We start from the raw sequence: 22,284 nt of genomic DNA on the forward strand, positions 1-22,284 counted from the left end.
TAAAAGGAATAACAATATGGTGAATGAGGAGCAGACACAAGCTCCGTTCTGTTAGATCAGCAAAGTCTCAAAACACAGCTCATCCCTGTGATGCTAGATTAGGAGTCATAATTCACACCTTTCCGCTCAGTAATTACATCACCCATTAGGCATGATTCTTCCTTTCAGAGTCTGATGACAAATAGTTTATCGTCTGAGAGTGATATATTTGCCCAAGATCCACTGTGCGCTGCTTAAGAGCTATTGGTTTATGTACAATATATAGGTCAGCTAGTGCTGTCCGTGGCTCTGGGCTAAAAGGAGTCCCACTAGTAATCATTATGTGGGCCTGTTTGTTTTCACTGTGGTCTCTGTGGTGTGGGATGGACTGTGCTTTACATCCGAGCGTCCTGGCAGCACGTCTTCTCTCCCTGATCCCATGTAACCCCGGTCTGTAAGCGCTGGCTCGGCGTCGTTCCTCCGCTTCTAACAAGCAGCCATTAATAAATCATGCTTCGCTCATTACCCAGGCCCTGTTATCAGCCCGTCTGTGAAATTGATCTAGTCTGTGCGATTCTTCACCAGAGACCCCATGCTTCTACCTTCACATCTTCCGAGGCATCAGTGTTTCCCTTCCCAACCGCCTCCTCTTCACTCTTCTCTCTCTTCAGTTAATCTCTTCATCTTTCCATTCCACCCGCACTCTTTCATCATTTTTCCCCCGTCACATCCCAGTCACAGCTTACCCTGAGCTTTACTACTTTTGGACTTATATATTCAGTTTCATTAAATTTGAGCTTTTAAAAAAAATGATCTGTATTAATCTGTTTGCCCCAGCATCATATAGTTTCTGTGACCCTGAAACTACTGAACCATGAATGATGAAAGTATAGCCCCTACACACATGCACTTCAACCCTGAAATGATCTAGACATTACCCTGTGGAGCTGTATGTGAGAATGCAAATGTCCGAATCAGTTGGAGCCCATGTGCGAATAGAGCTGGTCACTGTCTGGAGACTTCACAGTGAGCAAAACATCCGAGGGTAAAGAAGAAGGGTGATCCACACCAAGACACCAACAAAAATGTCTAACTGGAGGGACAGGGAGATTCGGGAACTTCTTTCGGAAAGGGCAGACGCTGAAATCGTCAGACCAATTCAAGGCAGAGCAAGAGACTCGGTTGTTTATGACCGAATTATGAACCGGCTATGTCCTTTAAACCGGCCAATTCACCACACCCATCAAATAGCAGAGAAGCCCTTTAAAAAATTGCTACCCTTTAAATAAATATAGTAGTTTATGAAAAAAAACAACTTTCCAGCTGGCCCAGAATATTGATTAAAGTCATCCATCAGTCCAACCCTCTTCAAACCACCCATATTTCAGCGCGCTCAAGTTCTGAGATTGTTTGACTCTGAGCACCCATGAGTGTTCCTAATTAGCCTCGCCACTCATTTCGTTACCAGAGGCTCTTCTTCTCCATTACACCTAATGAGATCTTCTTCAGAGAAACATCCCAAGGCCAAGTCTTCCTATTAGTCCTATTTTCTTTCACGTATGGCTTTTCAGTAAGCCGCTTTGACATTCAGATTGGAAAGGAGTCGGGCTGGCCATTTGAACACAGATGTTTAAGACCTGTCAGGGCTAATAAACGCCGACACAGGCCGCACTGCCATCCCCTATGCTTTCCTCATCCAGCACCGGCACATATAGCCATTTAGAGAGAGAGGAGGAGAGGACTTCAGCTCCTGCGTTATTAAATAGGGACCGTCTGAGGCTGAGAGGATTTGATTTTGTCTCTATTTGTGGACCCAAAAGAAATCTGGGACTTACTGTATAAGCCCCTTGAGCCCGTAGACAGGAACAAAAGTATTCCTTCTCTGTATGTGACTGTCTTTTTTGTTAGTCTCCATTCATCCAAATCCTTTGAGGAGCCAAGAGAGAGAGTAAGAGAATAGCACGGTGGAATCTCATTTATTGCTCCCATCTGTTTATGTCTTTTTACTTCTGGAAGCGAATTTGAAGAGCAGGAATGACCAGCGTTCTGTGGCATGCAGATGTTCCTTTCCTGCTCTTTGCTCCAAGTCATTAAGTGTGGTGCGGTGCTGTATATAAGGTTGGCAGACAAAGCTAGCTGGCTCTGACTATATGGTTTTAGCATGCTGGAGCTCTGTGGAGTCTTTTTGATGGCAGATCCCCATGGCTTTGATTTTCTAAAATATGTGCACGCTTCTGTGTCTGTCTGCTCACTCTCACATAAAGGATTTCACTGTTTTGCACACACTCTTGCACATGCACGTACCGTAGATCCGCTCAGTGATCTACTCAAGACTCTGGTTGCCATTCCATCATACGTCCACATCAAAAGCCTTGTGTCTCGCCTTGAAACCTGTTCCACCGACGCCTTGTCTTCCTGCCTCACTCCCGTGCTGTAGCGGCGTCTGCACGCAACACCATTACTCCTCATTAACGTCAGCTCAGCCTGTCAGAGACACTGTTAACGCTTGTTAAAATTAAGCTCCACACACCGAGGAGTTGCAGTCCTTTTAAAGGCTTTCAGTCTTACGCTAGCTCTTTACTTTCATTATGGATGAAGGGATGGTACGGTGGGGTTAAGTAGCCTCCACAGAGGTCAAAAGGAGACTATTTGATATCACTGGTGGTTGAAAGATTCCTTGTGTGTCCCAGAACTCACACAAGCTGACCTCATCTCCAGGCTCCTAGTCAGGGCCTCAAAGTCCCAGTGAGGTTACACAGCGTTAATGTCATCAAAAACCAGTTTGGAGGCTATTCTTACCACAGAAACATAAGCCAGGGTAACATATCGAGGACTGCGTCTGCATGTGTTTTTCCTCTCCTGGCAGTGATGGTTATGGTTGTGAACAGGCATGATGGTTGGCAGACAGACACAGGTCTGATGCAAACCAGTGACTTTCTCTGCCCAGCATCAGCTCTGAAGGCAGCCCACACTCGCTCACGTGCCTCTCTGACCCAACCACCTCTGACTTTCTCCTTGTGTAACGTATATAATAGCCCTCCAGTAACGTACCACAGTCCATGATTACTTTATAAAGCCCTGCATATTTTAAAGGCACAATATTTGATATTCAATCTGCATCTCTCTTTTCTCCTGCCCAATTTTGATAATGTGATTGCGGACCTCGCTCTATTCAACATTCAATTTTATCCAATAAGCTCTTGTCTCCCATCTCAGGAAATTAAGTTGTCATCCTGTGTCTCTTTCATTAATGTGAAAATCATTTCATTGCTGTTTATTAAATTCCAGGTAGTAGACTATAGCCAGAGGTGATACTAATATTAGGGTTATATTTTTAACTCTACAGCTTGTCAATGCATTATTAATACACATGATGCATTGAAAGGCCTTTCTTTAAAAAGTATACATGCACATGAACAGCTGTCCCTGGTCCAGTTTATCAGTATTCTCCTGAACACGAAAAAGGACATTATTGTCATCCTTACAACCCCTTGTGAAACATTTAAAGCAGCATTTTCTCAGGTGTCTCTCCTCTCTTTATCCTCCACAGGTGGACCTTGGGTTCTTGCGGTTCATCTCAGCCATCGGCACACAAGGCGCCATTTCCCAGGAGACCCGGAATATCTACTTTGTCAAGTCCTACAAAGTGGACGTCAGCTCTAATGGAGAGGACTGGATCACTTTGAAGGAAGGCTCCAAACAAAAGGTAGGAGACATTACTGTACAGTTGTGTGTTAAAAGTGTCGTTAAGAAATGGGTAGCTAAGCAATCTAATGCGGATAGCTGGTTCATAACCATGGTATAATAACCTCATACTAAGGATAACATCTGATTTCTTTGCACACTTCAGTATCACTCTGCGTAGAACCGTAGACTAAGAAACTGCTACAAAATGGAAACATCTAAGGTTAACTTGTTGAGCAGTTCCCCTCTCCTTAAAAAAGTAATATCAGTTTAAATGCACATAATATATTAAGATTATTTTTACTGCTTTAACATGCCGTCAGACAGCCCTTTCTAACAGGAAAATGATCGCTCTCTTCAAAGCCACCTTGACCACCTTGACCGTTGACAAAAACACAAATTTTACCTTGCAGAACACGGAAGTTGCTGCTCTACCCCTGCCTCGATCAGTTGTTTTTTTAGTGTTATTATGTGACTTTGGTGAATCCAAACTAACCCCTTAAGAAAAGGGAAAAGGTAGGTGTTGTTCCATGGATCCTGCCTCAGTAAGCATACTACAGTAGTTATATGCAGGCAGCCAGCTGAGGAGTCTACATTAGTGTGAACATTATATTATATCTATAAAAAAAAATCTTCCTTCTGGTAAACAGGAAGTGAGCTAAATATTGCTTATCAGCCAGCAATGGTCTAAAGACATCTTCTCTAAGCTATCTCTAATAGAAAAAAAATCTCTAAAAATGTAATTTGGAATAATCTGGAATGATCTTGGATAATTTTTCTACATATTTTTGATGCCCTAAGATCTGCAGCTATCAGAGCAGACTAGATCATAAAAATAGTTGGGTTTTTTTGCTTCTACCTGACCAGTGACTGTGTCATAGAAGCCACCGCTGCACATGGACTGCACTTGAAATATCCCATCTTGGTAAAGCAGCCAGCTGACTTGAATTGTGGTTGACTTTGTACTTACAAGAGGGGGAATACCCAGCTATATGTGCTTGATTCTCTGTCACCCAATGTACAATTTTACATTTTCCTCTGTGTGGTAAGATAAACCCGCCGCCTATGTAAGTGGAAGGTATTTCCAGCCCAGACTGAAGTGCTAATGCAGCACTGCAGTAGCCATAGGGTGGATTATGTAAGGAATGTAGCCTCTCTTTTATGTCAGGCACCCGTCAACTTGTCTTTAAAGAAAAGGGGATGACAAAAGACTTGACAAACAAGAGTTAAAGACGATAGGGAGAGAAAGAAACAGGAGAGGCTGTCATGTCTGAGCAGCTGGTCGAGGAGGGTCCAGGAGAGAGGGAAAAGACGGGGAAGACAGGGAGGGAACACGCTTGACCGGAGCGTGACAGGCTGTAACCATCGATTGCTGATCGTAAAAGATTTTGCCCATCTGGAGGCAAACACCCATTCAACTGTGGGTGTCCAGATGGGCAGAGAGGCATGTGTGTGTCTGTGTGACATGGAAAAATCACAAGGCATTTTTGAAACATAAAAAGTTCAGCATCCACAGGAGCATCCAAACAAGTGCTGCTGTGCACACGTCCCCAGGCCTGACTATTTTATGTTTTTTTTCTCCAAAGTACACAGTCCTTTCTGTAGTAAAGTGAAGGCTTAAAGGTGCCGTGTGCCTGTGTTTTTCCTGACTCTAAAGTGCTTTTGTGCGGAGGGGCACCATTTGCAACATGCTGAGCCTGCAGTTTGGCGTCTTAGCGCAGCTCTGGAAAAAGCCACTTTCCAGTTAGCGAGTGTAGAGGAGACTCAGTGTGGCATTTAAGAGAGTGGATGACTTTGTTGCAGTCCCTTAGTGATGTGAGTGACAGGTATTGCTCAGAAGGGTAGGTAGGATGTATGGACTAATGGATCAGCCCAGTGTTGTTTTAGTCCATCCTAGATTAGCAGAACATCTACCTTTCTCTCTATCTGTCTGTCCATGCTCCTCTCAGCTGGATTCCTCTCTGCCCCATAGCTACTCCGTCTGGGAGGTCAGGAGGTCATATAGTCACCGGTGTGATTCAATTACCCAGAATGAACTGTGACGGACTGGGGGAAGTTGTTTTGCTGGGTGGCCGGCCTCTTCGTATGGTGCTAGTAAACTGTCAACCGACCCCAGGGGAGAACAGTGGCATCTCTGACCTTTAAACAAGACACTGCAGTAAAACCTGTAGCAAATCTGGAACTAGAGGACAGGAAAAGAGCATCTTGAGCCAATCTGGTCTTGTCAGTGTTACACATATGGCCTTAGGTTTCACAGGCACAGGCCACAGCCTGTTTGTGTCCTAGGGCAGTTTCTGGGATGGTGAGGAGATCAGTTTAGTCAGTCTTACGGCCGGGCTCATTTCCACTCCGATTCATTGTCTAAGTAAGCAGCCGTTTAATTCATTATGGTTGAAGTGCAATGCATTTGGAGAGATGGAAACTCCCAAAAACCGTTTATTGTTGATCTAGAAAGGAGACAGATTCAGCAACTTCATGTTTTCAGAAACACGTTACGTAATATAAAAGAAAGTTTCCAAACAAGCTGCCATGTTTGTTTGTTTGAAATCAGTTCGCAAATGCAAGCATTAGTCCAATCAGCTAGAGCCAGTGCAGTTGTCAGAGGGTCTAGCCTGTTTTCTTTTAGTCATTAGTAATGGAAGAGAAATTGACAACTAAGAAATAAGTACCACAGTGTAAATGATATCCTTTTAATCACACCATTTAGACTTTCTAATGCTACTTGTTGTGTCAAGACCTTTTTTCAGCACACAATCACTGAGCTGCTGCTGTTTTAGTTTTTCAGATTTGACTTTACTCGCTGCATTTAATCTCATCAATGAAAATCGTTCCGTGCCTCGCCTCTCTGTTTTCTTGATTCAAAGCGGCCAAGGTCTCAGACAAACTTACACCCAGTATCTCAACTCAACATGTCAATAATTAACTTTCCCTCTGCCTCTATCACAGGTTTTCCAAGGCAACACAAACCCAACAGACGTTGCCAAGACGATGCTGCCCAAACCCACGCTGACACGCTTCGTCCGGATCCGTCCGGTTACCTGGGAAACAGGCATCGCACTGCGCTTCGAGGTGTATGGATGTAAGATTTCAGGTTGGTACTGCTGAGATCCCTGCTGATCTGCATACATATACACACACGCACACACACGTCTCAGCTCTATCTTTGCTCGGCGCTGCCACTGAAAACACACCGCTCTAGATTAGATATTAAACAGCTTCAAATGCAGCCATCTATTGTACATTTAGCTCCATCCTTGTTGCAACATATTTGGTATTTCCCACTCTGGTCCCAGTTGCACCACCACCTTACTTCTACCAGGGTTGAGATGAAGCTCTATTTCTGTGAGAGTCCTGCTCTGAGGCTAAAGCTAGCTACTGCATAATAGAGGAGTGGCACACGAAGGAGGATTACCTATTTATGTTACCCCATGTTTAGATGTAGCTCATTCAATATAAATGGAGCCAACAGCTGGCAGGCAGAGAGCGCTGGAGCTGGGTGGGATCTATACAGTCACATCCCTCCTGCTGAGCTGGTCTCAGCCTCCTCTTTAGCCACAGTCTGTCTTTTGCTTACAGAACTTGATTTGGCAAAGCTCGTCTCATCTTTGCCTTTTTGTAGATGTTATTTTAATGAGTGGTGTGTGTGCGTACGTGCGTGTGCGTGTGTGTCTGTGTGTGTGCGTGCGTGCGTGTGTGTGCGTGTGTGTGCGTGTGTGTGTGTCTGTGTCTGTGTTTGTGCGTGTGGCTCGCTTTCATATGGTTTTAGCACATCTGTCTGTATCTCTGTGGGTTTATGAGAATGGGTATTGAATGTTAATAAGTGCTTGCTTGTGTGTTTTGCTCTTCTATACTTGGATAGGGAGTATAATATCTTACAAGGACAGCCATTTGTTGTCAGGGTGTTTTTCTCAGCATTAAGCCTCGGATTACATTTGGGGTCTGGATTAGTTGTAACCCAACCAAGTGTGTGTGTGTGTGCGTGTGTGTGCGTGTGTGCGTGTGTGCGTGTGTGTGTGTGTTTGTGTGTGTGGAGTTTTGCAGTACTGTGTGTGGCTGTTCATGTAATAGCACAGGGCACTGTGGGTACAGCAGGGTTACAGCTGGGGCGTGTGTTTCGGGCGCGCGACCAGACCGCTGCACAGAGTGTAAACACATCACAGGGCTGAAGTCACCACAGGGCCTCCGTAAGGACGTCAGCACCCCTGGGTGCTATGAAGTCACTGCCAGCTCCACTGCTTGGTAGCAGTGCTGTCGCAGAGAGAGAAACTGCAGGGCTCTTGAGGGCTGCATAAACTCGGTGACTCACTCCGTTCTACCTTGAGCTATGATACCGGAACTTTGCTGAAAAACTTTTGTGGAAAGAAATCTGAACTTTTAAAGTGTATCTCCACAATTCTTGAGAACTATATACAGTGAACCAAAATATGAACTGTATATAGTTATATATAGCTAATCAAATGTGCATTTTTAGGCGCCCTACTTCCACTTCAGACCATAATTCAGGCATCAGATTAGAGGGGGAGTTGTACCCAAGAATATTGCAAGATGTTTTTCCCTAAATCATCATGGTCTGGGGCCCCTGCTGATAGAAACAGCTACTCATTAATAAAAAGATCCACCGCCCTGTTGTTTGTAAATACGCTAAGGTGTATAAATATCTCTGATGAACCACTGATGCTCCACCCAAACCCTAAATGCGGCTCACACCACCATGTATCACCATCTAAATGCTAACAGTCCACAAACACACGTGTTTGTTCCTCTGGGTGTGCCATTGCGTGCATCCGTGAAGCTTCTGTGATCGCAGCTGAAGTCGATTAAGAGCTCCAGATGACCCAGGGGTGCACCCAAGTGCCTAAACTCAGACACACATACACACACACACACACACAAACATATACATACCTTTCTCTCATATCCTCCAACTTCAAAGGTGATCAGTGTGAAGTGCCTTAGCTCCGCTCTACCAGAGGCTGTGATCACTCACATATCTTGGCCAAAGACGAAAGAAAAAAGGTAGAAAAAACCCACGAAAACAGTGGAGAGGCTTCTGTACTGCCAGCGTTTGTTCCTTAAGCTCTGATTTTCTAGAATGCAGGACCAGAGATTCGTCTCACGGGTCCATATAGGAGCTGTTTTAGATAACCGGAGAGAAAAGTCTGAATGAGGCCTTGTTCTCCCAAGTATTTGCTCTTTTTCCCAGATGCAGCTACGCTATTAAATCCTGCAGCAGTACAGTGTGCACTTTGTCTCATACAGACACAGAAGCTGTAATAATGCCCAGATTTATCCCTCCGTGGGAGCCAGATAGTAAATATGTTATTGCGTACTACAGGTCCCTTACTCACTGTCCTGGGATTACGTGTTAAGGAAGAGATGAAGAGGAAACCGTATCCCTAATGCAAAGTGTCACAACTAAGTAATTACATCATGGAGAAACTTTTGTTACACCCATGGGACACAAGAACTGATAAGTTTTAGAGATAGTATTACTATACTTAATGCAACATTGATATGAACAAATAATATATGTATGTATAGATTAGACTTTTGTGCAAAAGGAATGTGATGTCAAAAAAGAATCAAGGCACAATTCACTTTAGGGTTTACAACTGAAACTATAAAATGTATACCGGCTCCCTACATTTAAAGCAGTCTGGTGTAACAATGTAATAAATCCATGAAAATGTAATGTTGAAATTCAATGGAAGAGTCTAACATTGTCCGCTTGTTTTGTTTTTTATGTGAAAGGAGGGTGGGTTAAAGACAAAAACTGGCACTGCTTCTCAAAAACGGGTACTTTGCTTATTAGAAAAGTTTATCAGGTTGTTAAGTTTGATCTGTCCTGGTTCCAGTAGAGATGATGTTATTCATGAACAATCAATAACATTGTTATAGGATAAGATAGGAGCTTAGAAAGCATGGCATTGAAAACATTTAAGGTTAAAACACGCAAATGCTTCCAAGCTGCAGCAACAGGTTGTTATCCTGTTCGGCTCTTGATATGGAGAAAAAAGGATGAGAAGAAATGAGAACACAGCTGCCTCCCTTTTGAAACAAACAGGAGATGCTAAAACCTACAGAGTCAGGAGAGAGGATGAGATCAGAGAAGTAGAATAAAAGTAGAAGAGGAAAGTTTGAAAATGTGGACAGGAAACAAGAAGGTGTTAAAAAGACACCACAGATGTTGACAGCTGTGGAGCAGACGGTAGATGAGTACCGCAGCAGATAAAACACAAAGAGAAGGTGTTTTTTTGTGTTAGTATATGTGAGTCTATAGAGGGAGGGGGGGTGGATAAGGGAGATGAAAAGAAAAAGCACTCCCAGAATGCAGGACGTGGAAGCACCAACCGAGAGGAGGCTTTTAATTGGCTGCCTGGAGACAACCGCTTCAGGCAAAGGAATTAGTATGCATGAGATCTGCAGACAGAGAGAAAGAGAATAGAAGGAGAGATCACAGCAACATCACAAAGAGTTTGGGGAATTGTCCTCTTCACTTTGACTTTCACTTTCCCTGTCGCCCCTATATGAGCATCAAACTAACCAAACTAGACCCTGTGCAAGGTAAATTATGCTGATTATGGAGCCTTTGGATATAAGTCTTTTGTTGGCCTCATGCCTCATCTCTGCAGGTTTTTATTAGTTTGTATCCAAAAGCTAAGCACATTTTGCTTTCCCTTTTGTCTTTCAGAGTACCCCTGCTCAGGCATGCTGGGCATGGTATCAGGTTTGATCACAGACAACCAGATCACCGCATCGTCCCATACAGACCGGAGCTGGGTACCAGAGAACGCCCGCCTGCTGACTAGCAGGACAGGGTGGACTCTGCTGCCTCAGCCCCAGCCCTTCACCAGCGAATGGCTGCAGGTTGATCTTGGCGAGGATAAGCTGGTGAAGGGGATGATCATCCAGGGAGGGAAGCACCGGGAGAACAAAGTCTTCATGAAGAAGTTCCGCCTCGGCTACAGCAACAACGGCTCCGACTGGAGGATGGTGTTGGACACCAGCGGGAACAAGCCAAAGGTTAGAGAAAAGAAACCTATGTGTTTTCTTTAAAGCCCCTTTCACACACAATTTAAAAGACGGCAATGAAAATGTTTAACTGAAGAGACAACGAGGCAACAGGCACTTCCGTCATCAGAAAAATTCAAGTATCGGCAAGAGACTCAGTTGTTTATGACCAAATTACAAACCGGCCGAACTGAGTATTTCCAGTAAGTGAGAACACATCTGACATGGACAGTCTCCTGTTGTGTGCTACCTGTGTGAGAGGGAAATATGTTAAGGTGAAGTTCTTTAAATGGGTTGGAATTGGTTTAATGTCTAACACAAACCGGACGATAGCTTCTACTTTCAGCATTGTGATGATTTGAATACACGCTTCTAAAAATGTCTCTCAGATACATCATGGCATCGATTCCAATTATGACACATTTAGTCAATTTTCACCAGAGCGTTGCGCCCCGGCGGTGTGAGTCATTGAGGAGTCTTTGCGAGTCAATTTCAGCAGTGCTTTGAATCACATTAGGATAAGCATCGCAAGTCTCTCAGAGCCTTTTCCCAGTTCTCTCTTCCTGCTTTGTATTCTGCACAACGCACACCGTTCAACCATTTCAATGGATAGTGAAACCTCTCCGAAGAGGGAGGAGGGGTGAAGGGAGACAGGGGAAAACAGGGGAGGAAAGACGAGGACGAGAGAGAAGACAATGCGCAACATAGAGAGTTGACCCAAGATTTATCTGCCAGAGTCACTGCACGCACAGGAGATACACGCCAACACTTTGCTCAATGCATGCACACGCTTACACACAAAGACTGTATATATATATATATATATATATATATACGAACACATACGCGATCACACACACCGTCAAGAAGAGCTGCAACAGCCCGTCCCCAATTACAAGCGTCCCTGACAGGGCATAAATCTGGTCCAGATGGGCTGATGGTTGATTTATGAAGGGAGTAAGGAGGATCCATATCCCCCCTGTCCTAGTTAGCCGCCTCTATCCCCTCGCCTGAGAGGTTCCCAGCATCTAAGGTGCACCAGGCTCCTCCATGTGATCACACCCATTAATCCACTTCCATCAGTCCTCTATCTCCTCCTTTGCCGGCTGCTCTTGCATCCAACGTTTTCCGCTTTTGCCTCATTTATTCCATTGCTTGAGGAGGATCTGAGGCCGAGTTGAAGGAGCCTTTTGAGAGAGGTGTGTGTCGCCTCAGCTGTGCTTCAGAAGTCAGCAAGATGAGAGAGATCTGGTCATCTACTGGTCTTTCTTACCACATACCCAGCACATGCCACCCCAACTCTGGTTTTCAGAAGGCAGGGATAAGTCTGCCTCGGGGTATCTGCATTTGAAGTGCATCAATCAAACGCCCAGCAGTGACGTTATCGGCTATATTGTCTCTTTCACTCACTCCTTCCTCTCTGTCTCTGTCCCTCTTCTTTCCACATTCTCTCCTTTTCTCTGCAGATATTTGAAGGGAATAGCAACTACGACACTCCTGAGCTGAGGGCGGTGGAGCCCCTGCTGACTCGTTTCATCAGAATTTACCCAGAGAGGGCCACTCCTGCTGGCATGGGCCTGCGACTTGAGCTCCTGGGCTGCGAGATCGAAGGTAAATTTGAAAACGTTATTAAGATCATTGCATTCTCTGGGTTCCGTCTAAAGTGTCACTTAAATATGCAAGAAGGCCATGTTATTTCTCCCTGTTGTACTGATATTTCTAATGGTGGCAAAGTTACTACCCAGAGTGAACCCTTTTTTTCCTGTATTTCCAGCTGTGGTAACGCTTTTAACCATGGCAATGAAATGTTCACTAGACAGAATTACTCACAATAACGACACCTTGACTCAGTGCATTGGTTCACGGACATCTGACATGTCTTGATGCACACAGGTGAGCCATCTATCATCCTAGCTAATGACATGGCTCTAAGTAGCTTGCGTTCATGTCTTTGCCATAGTCGAGGTTATTTAAAGATGTGGGGGCTCCCTGTGTTGAGCCCACAGCTGTCCAGCTCCTGCTCTTTATCCCTACAAGGGACAGTTGTCTTGTTTCCCTGTTACATCAAAGCTGCCCCCATAGCTCGCCACTTCTAGAGGGGATCAAATGAAAGCCCACCTGGTCCAGTAGGATTATAGAAGCCTGGCCCCCATCGCACTTCTCCCCACCCCTACATGACTTTCTTCTTTCAAAGGGGCCGCACACACTTTGCTATCTTTAAAATGACCCCCATTTTTTTTCCAGCTCTTTATCTGTCTTTCTCAAAGCTGATGTAGCACAGAACCAGCTCAGCGATATAAGAGTGTGTAGCGCGCTAGCCCTAAGTGGATTTACATATTGGATTTCAGGGAGGCCCATTGCGTTGTAAGCCTCGTGGACTCCCACCGGGAGCTTTAGTCAGATGATAATGCTTGTTTTCAGTGTTAATGCCAAACACACACAGACATATACACACACAGAGCAACCGCAATCACCCTGCCAAATATGTGGTTACGGGCATGTATACACAATCAGGCACATACACAGGTGCTTGTACTCGCGTGTACTTGCATAGTTGTGTGTTTGTGTGTGTGTGTGTGTGTGTGTGTAGCAAGCCATAGCAGGAGGGCTAAATCCTCATTTCTGTGAGAGGCTCCCCTGACGCAGCGCTGACCCCATCTCCGACCTTCCCCACCCTGAGTCTGACAGGGGCTGATCTGCCTCATATTTCATCTAGCAGAGGGAGAGAGCGAGAGCGAGAGCAGTGGCACACACACACACACACACACACACACACACACACACACACACACACACACACACTCATACATACACACACACACACACACACACACACAGATACTGTACACATCCATTTTTCAGTTTTTTTTTCTTCAGTTTTCCCCTTTCAGTCTATGCCTCTCTCTCTCTCTCTCTCTCCACCTCTCTCCTTGTTCCGTTCATTACTCAGTCAGTGTAAACACACACAATTGTACACACACCGCAGGACGGAGCGTGGATTGGATCTAAGGCAAAGCCCACATCCAAGTGTGGTGAGGCCATAATGATAGGCCACTATGGCAGCCAGGGCCCTGCCTATAGCCAATACCAAGTCCCCTGTTTCTCCATCTTTAAAGTTTTAGCCGCCTAAGCACCGTGCTTTGGCTTCAACTCTATTTATACACCCACACCTCCATAGCATGATAAAAAGAGGGATTCTAATAGCTCAGGCCTAGATTGAGGCCCAGTGCGTAACTTTGGGCAGAACATGCTGTGTTTCTGAATACATATTCCAGTGTTTCTTTGCTTTTTTTCTATTTTCGGCATGAAACAGGCTGAAAATCCACCTTTTTAGACTGCATCTACACCCCATGCAAGCTCGCCTTCTGTCTCAGCACTCTGAGCACACTCAGCGTTGGTTGTCTGACAGGAATTCACTTCACAGTGTCTGCCAAATCAACTGAATGTGATTTTAAACCATGAAGCATTTTCCCTCTTCATGTCTTTGTATCGTTTGAGATAAACATAATCCAACAGTGATCAGATCAAACAACAGGCATGTAATGTTCTGCAATATAGTGTGACGGAAATTTAGAATTATGACTTTGCGTAACTCAAAACACAGGACAAGTCACCCTTGTGTTCTGAAATGTTGCTGTAAATGTCATGCCAGCTGGGCTGCTAGCGCTATCTGTATTTAAACTCTACATAACCTGACCTTATGGGCACTCTTCCCGACGGGAGCCGTTTGTGCAGGCGTCTCGAAGACAGCCTTCCTTGCAATGAAATGATTTGGAAATGGGCTCACATGGATACGGCCGCTCTTATTGTCTCTTCATCTTTCTTCTTTGACCCTTTGACTTTCTCCCACAACAATAGCTAATGATGCCCATTAGTTTACCTTCCCTGAACACAAAAGAAAACATAGAACAAATCACAAAGGTTTTAAATGTAATTCAAATCATGAATTTGTTCTGCTGTTTCTCTCCTTCTCCATCTCTACAGCTCCAACACTCCCGCCTACAACGCTGGTCCCGAGCACTACTCCATCGGACGAGTGTGACGACGACCAGGCGAGCTGCCACAGCGGCACAGGTGATGACTACGAAGTGACAGGTGCTAACATCGCCCTCATGAGACTGCAAAATCCCCGCCCCCCTTTCCCTTCCGTCTGCCATGGCTCACACTCGATCTGCTCCACTTTCCCAGCTTCAACTCTCTCTGTTACAGTTTGATTTGATACCGGAGCTAACCTGCCACCTACTGTGCACACCCATGTGCATGCAGGCGTATACACAGCTCTAATTATCTGCACCTGCACTCTCGCTCTCGCCTCCCCCCTCAGTCTATCCCCTCTTACCTCCACCTCTGCAAACTCACATTAGAGGATTGTCGTACTTGCTTCAGAGATCGCCAAATGTGCGCATACTCGTACACCTTCCTCTAAATCTACCAAGAGCCAGCGCTGCTCTGCCTTTCTATGTCCTTTCTATCTCACCTGCCTTGTCCTCCTCCACCTTTTTTTCACTCACTTCTCTTGGCCTCATTCCCCACTAACCCATTAACTTTCTGAACACGCACTGCTGCCTGCACTCCCTATTAACCAGCAGTCTCCGATGATGAGCATGGTACCATCTCAGTGAGGTGTTTCACAAGTACGCCATGGTAGATATATCGAGAGAGAGCACTTATAAGAATGAGGAAGACAAGGCATGTGTTGATTGGCTAGATTTAGCTAGCATGGTTACATTAGTGCATGATTGCTTTTTGAAAAGAAACTTAAAGGGGAAGTACGGCCATTTTCTAAATTTGTATATGTTATTCCTTTGGTCTAAGACAGTCAACAACTCTCCCTCAAATCCAAAACCTAGAGTGCTAAGACTTACATTTTGTGATGTCATCAAGTATAAAGTGTGGAGCTGCTAGATAAACAACGAATTGGGAAAGATTTGGCAATACTGAGAGCACTGTGGAGAATGTTCGGTTTAATAGAGAAAAGAAAAAAATCAATCTCCTATTCATTCTCTATGGAGTAGACCATCACACTTTATACTTAATGGCATCACAAGTCTAAGACTTCTGATTTCTGGCTTTGAGAGAGAAGCAGCACATATTGTTTGAACTTTCCTGGGCCACGGAAATAACATATTGGAATTCTTACTGTAAGTGGTGCCAGGCTAGGCTAACAATGCTTATGTGTTGTGTTGTGACAGGTGGTACCACGGTGCCAGTGACCACTACTGTTGAAGTGGATACAATCCCAGGTGAGCAAAAAATATTATATATTCTTTCTTTTTTTCCATCAACGATTACACATCTCACCAAGCACTGTACTCGACGTCTGAATGGATTACGTGCAAGAATGTTGAAACACAGAGTAAATACTTTATTGCTCAAGGTTTTTGTTGAATTCATTTCCATAGATTTATCAAGATGCGTACCTTAGCTAATGATTGCCAGCTCAAGGCGGCCTCTCTCCTCTGATGCATGTCTGTTATTAAAGCTGATGATATGGCCCTGAGAGGCTCCTGCTGACAGGGTGAGGGAGGTTGGGTGATGCAGGGCTAGCTGATGATTAGCACTGGCGCTCTGTTGCTGCCTTCTCAGCATAATCACTAATCACTAGGCTGACACTGCCACACTTAAAACACACACACAGACACAGACACAGACACACACACACACACACACACACACACACACACACACACACACACACACACACACACACACACACACACACACACACACACACACACACATACACAGCACAGCACAAAACAGGGGAGCACAATGCAAATGACCAGAGGAAATGTGGTGTGCTTTGGGGTCATATGCACAGACACAATCACACGCACCCACCCACACACACACACACACACACACACACACACACACACACACACAGTGCTGTTTCCTATAGCAGGTTGATGAGGCAGCAACCAGCTGAGAGGCTGCGCCCCAGTCTGACCTTGGCTAATGGGCCATAGGCTCCACCCAGACCCCTTTCACTCTATCAGCTGGCTCTGTGGTCTGTCTGCAGTCTGCCGGGACACCAGCTATAATAGATGAGAGCTGAGTTGCAGGTGTGTGTGTGTGTTTATGCATATTTGCTTATGTATAATCATAAGTACATTTCTGATGGGTCGGACTTCTCATTTCAAGAGTCTCAAACCATGCATCCTAATCAGTTGTGTATTTGCACGTGTGTCTGCGTCTGTTTTGGTGTGTGCGTGCTGTGCACTCTAATCTCTGAAGATATAGTTTCCGTTGGCATTCGGCAAGAAAAAGTCTCTTTTTCTTTTCGTCGATTGGCCAAGTGAGTCATGTGGCGGCTCATCTTATCCAGAGCTTGTTGGTAGCCTTAAAGCCTCCCAAGAATGGAAAAAAATAGCCAAAGCCATTTTAATTGGGAATGGGATGTCTCGACGAAAAAAAAGTGGCTTGGCGTCTGAAATGTGGTCCCACATGGGAATTCCATCCTTTGTACTTAATGGGTAAATAGAGTAGTTGCCTTTAGAAGCTAGTTAAAACCTTCCCATTATTAAAGGGAATATTGGCTCATATATTCTGTCATTTGGAGAGCCGCCTCGCTGTATCTCTAAAGGCATCTCATGCTGGAGTTTAAGGCCGTGGCACACATCCCAAACATCTCGCTCCCTTGTGTTCCTTGGAAGTCTTTCTTTATCCAATTTAAAAAACACTAAATCCTGAGCTCCCACGCTTTCTCTTGCCTCTACTGAGGCTCCTTCAGCACGGCGTGTGTTCATGGGGGACTGCATTGTTGGAATGGGGCCCCAGCACTGTTACCATAGCTGTCTTCAAACCTCAAGTCCCTGTTCTCATTAAAATCCTGAGCTCTCTGCGGGTTGCTATGAATGTTGCTTTCTCAACTGGACAACATGTCCAGATCCCATCTTCCTCTTGCCCTGTCCCTGTCTTTGTAATGTATCTGTTCTCAGTGTCCCTCGATACCTCTTTTATACATTCATTAGAAGAGATCATTAACTCTAGCCAAGAGATAAGGTCTACATGAGATCTATGCTGTCGACTCACTCTTTTTTAATGTATCAGTCTGTTCTTCCTCCTGAGCTAGCTGTTTTTATCTCCCTCAACTATGGGACTCGAAACATACATCCCACAGTTCTTTGCCGCCCTCTAGTGCTTGTAGCTGATTAGGATGAGTGAATGAAGCACAAAGTGTAGCCTGCAGTCATATCATGACAAGCCCCCAGGTCATTGTTCGGTCAAAGCCCAGGGCTCTCTGCGATTTCTCCTTTCTGTAATAAGGAGGATGATTAAATGCGATCTCCTGACACATGATCTTGACCTTTCTTCAAAACATTTGCAGCTTTTCTGTGGTTTGCCTGCGACTTTGGCTGGGCCAATGACCCTTCCTTCTGCAGCTGGACATCAGAGGACACTGGTTCTAGGTGGCAGATCCAGTCCAGTGGCACCCCTACCCTCAACACTGGACCTAACATGGACCACACAGGTGAGGACCCTGTTGGATACTGTTTAATTGGGCCTTACAAGAAATGTGAAACATTCTGACACAGTACATACTGAAAGCCACTGAGTTTTTGTGTGCTAATGATATAATTATTTTATCAAACAGGTGGGTCAGGGAACTTCATCTACACCTTGGCGACAAGTCCCCCAGAGACCGAGGTGGCTCGGCTGGTCAGTCCCATGGTCAGCTCCCCAGACTCAGACCTGTGTGTGTCTTTTTGGTACCATATGTTCGGGTCACACATCGGAACACTGCATATCAGACAGCGCAAACAGACAGAAGAAGGACTGGCGGATGTCCTGCTGTGGAGGATCAGCGGTCACCAAGGCAACCGCTGGAGGGAAGGTCGTGTCCCTGTGCCCCGTGCCAACAAACCCTATCAGGTAAATCAAAATTGATCTGTCACTTTGTTGGCAATTTTCCACTATACATTTCCATTGTGGCATTCAAGAAAAGGTTCCAGGAAGTCACTCTGTAATTTTTGTTTCAAGGTGGTGATCGAATCTGTGGTGGAGAAAAAGAGCTGGGGAGACATTGCCGTGGATGACATTAAAGTTCTCAATGGATTCAGCATGACGGACTGTAAAGGTGAGGCTTTTAGTGTTCATAGTTATAATTCATTCAGTTCTGCATCTGAAATATGCCAGCACACTTTTCTTCTGTCACTTGATTTCATTAAATTCTCGTTTCCAGATCCTGATGTGCCCACTGAGCCGATGCTACCAGAGGATCGCCTCAATGAAATCCGTAAGTGCAAATAGCGTTATCCCTTTTGAGAACTATTTGCTCACCCTCCAGACCCTCCATAGTTTATATTATAACTCACATCTCACTCTCCTCTCTCCTTCTTCTTCTTCTTCTGTCTCCAGTTGAGGAAATTACTGAATACCCAGACTTTGTGGAGACCAACCAGATCAGTGGAGCAGGCAACATGCTGAAGACACTCGACCCCATCCTCATCACCATCATCGCCATGTCTGCCCTGGGGGTCTTCCTTGGGGCCATCTGCGGCGTGGTCTTGTACTGTGCCTGCTCGCACGGAGGCATGTCGGACAGGAACTTATCAGCCCTGGAGAACTATAACTTTGAGCTAGTGGACGGTGTCAAGCTAAAGAAGGACAAACTCAATGTACAGAGCTCATATTCAGAGGCGTGAGATGAGACTTTAGTGCATTCGTGTGACTGTATGACATGCAGAGCTCGCAGAGCGTGCACAAGACTGGCTGTAGGCATATCCTCTCGTATATCCACGAGTAGGCAGACTCAAAGGACAGCCAACACCCTCTACTCGCTGGATGAGGGACATGTTCAGGAACCAATGGGAGGTTTGGACTGATCCACGCTTTTCTCAGGAGCTGCAGTAAAAAGAACCTACCAGTAGGGGACACTGTGTACAAATACAATACAGAAAAAAAATATGTACAGATGATTTAGATGATATTTTAATTTTCTATTTTCATTTTCATTCATTTTTACAATCGGATGCTGGTGTTGAGACCAATTTATTAATAATGTTTAAAGTATTTATCGTTTTCTGGGAAAGAAAAGCTCTTTTTTTGATTCTCAGTTCATGAAGGCTGTTGTTTATTTTCAAGTTTTGAAAGAGACGTATCAAAATCCTAAATGAACCATATCTGGTAAAACTGTAGATTTACCCCGTGGTGTGGCATACAGGGTGTGTCCATAACCCATGATCCCGAAACATGTACCCTTTCCCCTTTGACCTCAACCACTCTAAAGTGAGGGTCTCATTCATGGCAATGTATGGTTCTGACAGTGCCTTTAGTACATTTTGGTTGGCCTCCTCTGTTGATCTGGGTGTTTTTTACTGTACTTGGCTTACGTTATGATGACAGGAAACAGGGGCACATTTTCTTCTAAATAAGGAGGATAACAGTCTATCACAGCGCTTTGTTTTCTTTTTGTTGCTTTCTGTCCAGAAACCACACACTGTAAATAAGTTTTAATATATTTTATTGCCCTTTTTAAAAGAAAGTAAAAAAGGAAAAAAGCTGCAGTATCCCTTTTTTTTCACGGGTTCGTGTGTGTGTAAATACAATCTTCTAACTGTTTTGTGGAAGGTGCAGTGTTTTGTTTTTTAATTTCAGATTACTTTGCTCAGATGAGTAAGACTTGTGTGATATTACAGCGATTTCAATGTGCATTCAAGCCAACTGTCATCGAAACACCCACTTCACGAAATCTCAACACAGGACGAATGAATCAAAAGGTAACAAACAAAAAAAAACAGCTGGCATGATGAACTCTTTCTCAACTAATCGCTCATATCTTCATCATATCTTTGCTGTGACTGGTCACCAGAACATGTTCACGTGGAACACTGGCAGAGGTAAAATATACAAAGTGTTTGCCAGCATACCAAAAAAAAAAAAAAACCCAACAACAATCATGATTGCTTTGCTTTAGCTTAGACCTAGGCTAGCTTGTCACGTCCAAACGTCACTGTGGATTGTTTACTGAAGAAGTGCTATCTGGACAATGCAGCTTGAATGCACTTTGTTTCTGATTCCCCACATGATAGGAGCCTATTAGAAGAGGGGTAAACACACTAACTGAAGAATGGTGCTATCATTACTTTAGCTGGACACATTTGTCTCTTGATAAACCAAGTTTGTATTGTTCACATGCTGTATTGTAGCTTAAGGCCTCTCTGGACCGCAAAGAGTTTTTACGTGTTTCACGTGTAGCAGCCATAACGTTGTGATGTCAGAGCTGATGTCATTAGGACGGGACACTGGTACAGCGGGGGATTGAGTGGCATCACCTGAATCAGGTCACCTGGCCTCCCCTCCGTGGCTTTACCAAAGGATGGTTGACCCTTCTTGTTTGCTGGGGGTTCTCACTTACACACAAAATATTATAAGACCTCAGTTCACCGATGGTCATCACTCACGAAAAATCTGACTACCTGCTTTGCCCTGTCTGAGCCCCCGGAGAGACAATCCGGAGGGGGAATGATAGGACGCTTGTAGAGAAGAGCAATGGGTTTTTCTATCTCTTTTTCATCTTGACAGAAGTGCAAATGTCACCTCAATGTGAACTCTTCAAATCTCTACTGAGACTTTTGTTTGCAGATGGATGGATGGGACAATCCCACCCCTATACACTCCAGGGGGAAGGGACTCTGAGTGAACTGACAGTAACAGGGCGCAAGGGCCCATGGGACTGGAACTTGTTGTTTTTTTTTCTTAAATCAAACAATCAAAAACTTGATCCTGAGAAAGGTGACATCTTTTACATCAATGTGCTTTGTATGTCGTGCAGTGGTGAACACATTCTCAGCTTGTTCATTTCAGATTTGACCTCCCACAACCTCTACACCTTTCCGTCTGCACTCACGGCTACTGTACGGAGGACCGTAGCTCCAGCGACGTCTGCTCAACTAGAGAAAAAGGATACTGTAGCGTGGACTCAAAACAAACAATGTTGCACTGATAAATATATTTAAGAGGTTTATGTGTTTATAGCGTTCATTTGCAAAAAAAAACACAGAAGAAAGTCAAAAACACAAAAAACAGGTGTTCATTTCTTTCATCTTTTTTATATATATATATATCTATAGTTTCAGATTATGTGATATAATTCTGAAATGTAAAATATTGAGAAGTTTTCATTATTGAAAAAAACAGTAATGTCCCTCTACCATTTACATGACATATTAACGCTTCGTTTTGTACGGTCATTCAAATTTTGTGCAGATTTTGTTTTGTTTTTTACAAGAACAAGAAAATAGGACTTTTATTTTCAATACTGCTTCTGTAATTTGCTGTTTTAGGAAAAAAATGAATAAACAGCAAGGCCTTAAAAAGAAAAAGTCAATATCTGTGTTGTGACCCAGAATCTGAAACAACTCTTTTCCTATACCAGTCAGATCTACATCACAGCCGTGCTGTAAAGGGTTAACCAGCAGCCTCACAAGCAGCCCTCTGAAGCAACATCAGTTTCTTGCAAGTTATGTGAGTGCACTATTACAGCAAGACAGTGATGTACTGTAAACAAGGTTTTGTCTAGTCTTTGTCTCACAGCCATCCCTTTCCAAAGATACAAATAAAAGGCATCTTCAGATGAAGTATGTTGATCATTTATTTGGTAATACA

The 22,284-nt window shown here is 44.3% G+C and overlaps 1 protein-coding gene across 2 annotated transcripts in view; it reads left to right on the forward strand.

Annotated features, from left to right (window-relative positions):
• The window catches only part of nrp1a (neuropilin 1a), a 62,540-nt gene extending 40,492 nt beyond the window's left edge, over positions 1-22,048 (forward strand). The window contains exons 8-18 of one of the 2 annotated variants that reach the window (XM_083935967.1): positions 3,530-3,685; positions 6,610-6,754; positions 10,355-10,686; positions 12,141-12,285; positions 14,659-14,769; positions 15,867-15,917; positions 18,005-18,148; positions 18,272-18,549; positions 18,658-18,754; positions 18,860-18,913; positions 19,036-22,048. In XM_083935967.1, coding sequence (XP_083792093.1) covers positions 3,530-3,685; positions 6,610-6,754; positions 10,355-10,686; positions 12,141-12,285; positions 14,659-14,769; positions 15,867-15,917; positions 18,005-18,148; positions 18,272-18,549; positions 18,658-18,754; positions 18,860-18,913; positions 19,036-19,322 — 1,800 coding nt within the window. In that variant the 3' untranslated portion in view covers positions 19,323-22,048. The remainder of the gene's footprint in view (positions 1-3,529; positions 3,686-6,609; positions 6,755-10,354; positions 10,687-12,140; positions 12,286-14,658; positions 14,770-15,866; positions 15,918-18,004; positions 18,149-18,271; positions 18,550-18,657; positions 18,755-18,859; positions 18,914-19,035) is intronic. The other variant, XM_083935968.1, reaches the window with a different exon arrangement.
• Positions 22,049-22,284: the final 236 nt, after the last annotated feature.

The sequence above is a fragment of the Echiichthys vipera genome, assembly GCF_963691815.1.
Source record: "Echiichthys vipera genome assembly, chromosome: 21".
NCBI classification, from domain to species: Eukaryota; Metazoa; Chordata; class Actinopteri; order Perciformes; family Trachinidae; genus Echiichthys; species Echiichthys vipera.